At 42.2% G+C, this 4,617-nt stretch overlaps 1 protein-coding gene across 4 annotated transcripts in view; it reads right to left on the bottom strand.

The window, feature by feature from the left end:
- LOC106809295 (cyclin-dependent kinase-like 1) overlaps positions 1–4,617 on the bottom strand; it is a 39,256-nt gene that overhangs the window by 4,651 nt on the left and 29,988 nt on the right. For all 4 annotated transcript variants that reach the window (XM_014812332.1, XM_014812331.1, XM_014812333.1 and 1 more), the window contains 2 exons: positions 4,263–4,345; positions 1,972–2,028 (listed from right to left, as the gene is read on the bottom strand). In XM_014812332.1, coding sequence (XP_014667818.1) covers positions 1,972–2,028; positions 4,263–4,345 — 140 coding nt within the window. The remainder of the gene's footprint in view (positions 1–1,971; positions 2,029–4,262; positions 4,346–4,617) is intronic.

Here is a 4,617-nt window from a genome sequence, read left to right as displayed (position 1 = left end):
ATTCATCCATCCATCCATTCATCTATCCATCCATCCATTCATTCATCCATTCATCCATCCATCCATCCATCCATCCATCCATCCATCCATCTATCTATCTATCCATTTATCCATCCATCCATCCATCTATCTATCTATCTATCTATCTATCTATCTATCTATCTATCTATCTACCTATCTATCTCTCTATCTATCTATCTATCGATCAATCGATCGATCCATCTCTCCGTCCGTCCGTCCGTCCATCCAACCAACCATCCATCCACCCATTCATACATATCTCTCTCTATCTTAATGATTTGAAGAGTAATAAAGAGAAAAAAATTATTCATCACGGTGTGTCGGTATAGTGATTTTATTATGCTACTGTATCGGTACATTCGTAACAACACGTCCTTGAGTGAATCTTTACCTGTACACAGCGCCTCAAGCGCGCAAATCTGGTTTAATGTAGAGGATTACTAAACATATCACGTTCGTGATACTGATTAATTAGCTATGACTTCTAATCTGGTGTGTTGTCACTGAAGAATGCTAACTCCGGATACTGCTGTGAAGAACTGTCTCGCAAAAATATCAACCGCTGTATTGTCTATCACATGAGACTAACAACTCCGGGTATTGCTGTAAACGATGTTTCCAGTACCGAACCTCGGCTCCTGCGTAACTGCTGGGTACTAATGAATCCATCGTTAACGATTACTCCAGAAACGCATTGAAACTCTTGTCCTGTCACGAGATACTACCACCATAGATGAACAATTATTAGTCTATAACACAATAACTGTATATTGTTGTTAACCGGAATACGAGCTCCACACCGCACACGGGGATTAACGTATCCACGTAACCGAGTATCCACTTCAGCTACAGGCTCATATCACTCGCCACTGTTGCCCGCACACGGTGAGCAACAGGCACAACATTTCGTTTATTGGCGTCAACATTTTCTCCGACCTAGGACCGAGACTCTAATTTCCCGCCTACGGTTGCCTTGTTGGCCTTGAATATCGATACTGCTCCAAAGAAACAATCCCTCGCCATGACTAGTGAGTTTCCCTGATCTAAATTCAAAAGCCGGATTTCTGCCACACCGTGTCTGGGTTGCTGCGTTTTAATCACGATTCATGCGCACCTGAATAATTCAATATTGCACTCGCAAATCAAGTAGCCACCTCCCGTGTGTTATCCCCCCTCTCTCTCTCGCATACGGGCTCCCTCATATACTCATTAAAATGATTGATCGAATCTCGTGGGTATCCAGCACCGCCATCATCTATATATTATCACAGGCCTGCCATCATCGCAGCGTACCTACTGTAACGGACTTGCATTCTTTGACGTCAGGAGTAACTTGGTGACAACCAATGTTGTAATATTGCCTACGAAACTGAGGCACGTGTGCAGTGATCACCTGGTTAATGTAAACTCTGTCGCAGAAAGTGTCAATAGACGGTGGTGTAATTACAGACAAGGTAGCGCCAAGGTATAAAGACTAGAAACAACATATACCAGTTCATACAACGGCGAATCTACGTAATGGTAGGCCCGTTTGTTATTAGGAAACATCGGTTGCCACCTACCAGATCTTGCGCTAGAAATGGTCTGAGCGGACCGTTCGTTACGGATTTTTTGTTCGCCTTCAATTACAGAAAAATCGAACCCACGTTTTGAGTTATGAGCCACACGCCCACACCATTTTGACGGGGGCTTTAGTCCCTACTTGGAAGAAATAGTACGGTTTATACATTCTCCTCCATCTCCTCCACCTCGCCTTTTTTCAGCTTATCATACTTCTTTTACTCAATTGCTTTTACTCCCTTATCTCTACAACGCCCACATCCATCCCAATACCACCCTACAATTTCGTTAGTTATCTTCCTTTCACTCCTCTTCTCGATCCCTCTCCGCCTTAATTGTTCCTTACTGAATCTGAAAGTCACTCTACTGTAACTACACAGGAGTACTTACTTTCATTAAATGCAGGGCTGCATGGTTAATGTTTGGAAATTTTACCTCCAACGGTTCCTGCAAGATAGAACGTAATAACAATTAAACTCGAAGAAGGTAAAAATCACTATCAACTCCTACACCTTGTAAACGTACTTATTTTAATTATTTCGTTTTTTATAACCTGCAACGACTTTTATGCGTAAATAGGAGTTAACAATTTAAAGGGCAAGTAAAGAGCAAAGGCAACATGAGCAGCTTCATTTGTCTGATGTTACCAAAACCTGCGAATAAACGCTGATAGGGAGCCACGAGCGCACTCCCACGTGCTCGGATTTCCTTATTAGTGAAATTGCCTCGAGCCTCCTCCACGACAGGTAACGTTAACTAAGCACACAGATATGTTCTAAGAAGTTCGTGTCCACAGGCACTTGAAGCGTTTCACTAAAATATAATGCTAAATAAATACGAAATCTATGATCTATTTATCTGTTTTGTCTGACACTTAAATATATAGTGTATACACACACTATAGTATTGTAACACACTATATATTTAAGTGTCAGTGTGCAGCGTCAGGAATGGCGGCTGGTAGCGTGTGTTCCACATAGAGGATTTGGACGGAATTTACAAGAAACTGTCGGCAATAATAGGTGAAAGAGAGTATAGAAACATTAAGAATTTAGTAGTAAATAAATTTCGTATTTATTTAGCATTATATTTTATTGAAACGCTTCAAGTGCCTGTGTTCGTGTCCGTGTCGCACACAGACACGCAGCTATAACACGATGCAACTGTTAGCTACGGGAATGCAGCACCATACATATCCCGGTATATGACTCCTTGATTTGACTACAACGGTGTTTATCGAAACTGCTAGTTATAGATACTGGTGATATCAGGAGTATATGAGAATATGCGTGAATATGTGAGAATAGGAGTCAGGAGAATATGCGGAGTGGGTACCAATTATTTACTCCTGGGTATATCCGGGTCTATGATAACAGGCGTCTCATATTCACAGCACAGGGATCGCTGTTACTCGCGTTAGTTGCTTTTATATCTCGTTTCCCTCCGTGACGGGCATACGCGCGTCGATGTGGTTGCTAACACCCCCCGCCCCGCCGCAGCAGTGGACACGCGCTGGTTCCCCAATCACCTGGCTCCAGGCAACCGCACCTACTAAATACATTCCTGGCAACTGTATACGTCGATGTAGCCAGCAGGCGATAGAGCTTTGGCGGATGCATGGTACCGATACTGAAATAGAGTCGCCGGGGTCCGCGCGGTATCCACATGCAGGGCGCTATAGCGAGGCACGTACACTAACGGAAATATAAACATCCGGAATAACGGACGAAGTTCACATGTTTGCTAATGCGATCCTGAAGCAATAGATTTCCAAACAGCCCTAAAAATAAATTTGGGAACAACTCGTTTTCTAACCCTTGCCCTAACCCTAACTCGTAACTCTCAAACTACACAAATATTCTACCCCGCATCTCGATAATGATGGAAACTAGGAATACATTCGGAGTCTATGCACTAAGAAATCTTCTGCGGGACTGTATAGCTTGAGATTGCGATGATTTCTGAAGAAATCATAAATCATAATTCAAATTGCATTTTCCCATCTTGTATGTGATAACAATAACAAATAACATATGACATAATTAAAGGAGGGGCTATACAGATTATACATTCATATGAGCAGTTTTGATGGCTTTTCAGCCGACGCGGTGTGTGCCAAAAATAACTCCCACTACCTCCACAATTGTCGCCACTGACAACCAGCGGTCGATCGCTGCATTAATATCGCAGCAACATTGACCGCCCCTCTGCTCACTAATTAATGCGAATATAATTATGTGTTGATCTAACGCCGTGCGACGTGGTGATGTCTGCTTTGCATGCGTTTTCGCTTTCAGGATGTCAATGAACGACCTAGTCATGGCGTTCACCCTGCTGCAGTGTATCCAACAATATATAGCGCTAAAGGTGACAACGTAAGGAAACGGTATACTGTTATATTGTGATTTCTCGAATGTCGAAATACTCAACATATATTTTCAAATATACTCAAAATATTTCAAATATACTCAAATATATTTTTAATTCTGTTTTATTATATTATTTTTATTCTATATGCTTTTAATGAACATCTGACGTTGAAATGAATGACAAGAGCATGGGTCATGGTGTAGTAGATTGATTCATAAATAGAACAATTACGATGATTTTGTAGCTGTAGATTGTTAGTGCTTAGTAACAAGTCATTGCTGACGTGAATAGAAAATAAGATGGTCACTCACCATGTAGTCTGGCTCGGGAATGCTGAGACCGTAGAAGAACTGATTAGTCGCGAAGATCTGATTGTGCCTAGGTATCATTTCACCTGCAATGTACATACAGTGTACACGCCAAATGTTCGAGCGCCGAATGTCTCCCTCCCTCCCTCTCTCTATTTTTCTCTCTCTCCCTCGCTCTCTCTTTCTCTCTCTCTATCTCTCGCTCTCTCTATCTCTCGCTCTCTCTTATACACATGCGCGCATGCACGCACGCACGCAAACATGGAGACACGCACACGTGGGTACTGTCTATCTCCATCTATATCTAAATTACATTTATTTCCCCCATCTCTTTCCATCTCTCTCTCTCTCTTTCTCT

Source organism: Priapulus caudatus, unplaced genomic scaffold, assembly GCF_000485595.1.
Source record: "Priapulus caudatus unplaced genomic scaffold, Priapulus_caudatus-5.0.1 Scaffold343, whole genome shotgun sequence".
Lineage (NCBI taxonomy): Eukaryota > Metazoa > Priapulida > Priapulimorpha > Priapulimorphida > Priapulidae > Priapulus > Priapulus caudatus.
The sequence above is the reverse complement of the archived record's forward strand: the minus strand, read 5'-3'. Positions and strand labels throughout refer to the sequence as shown.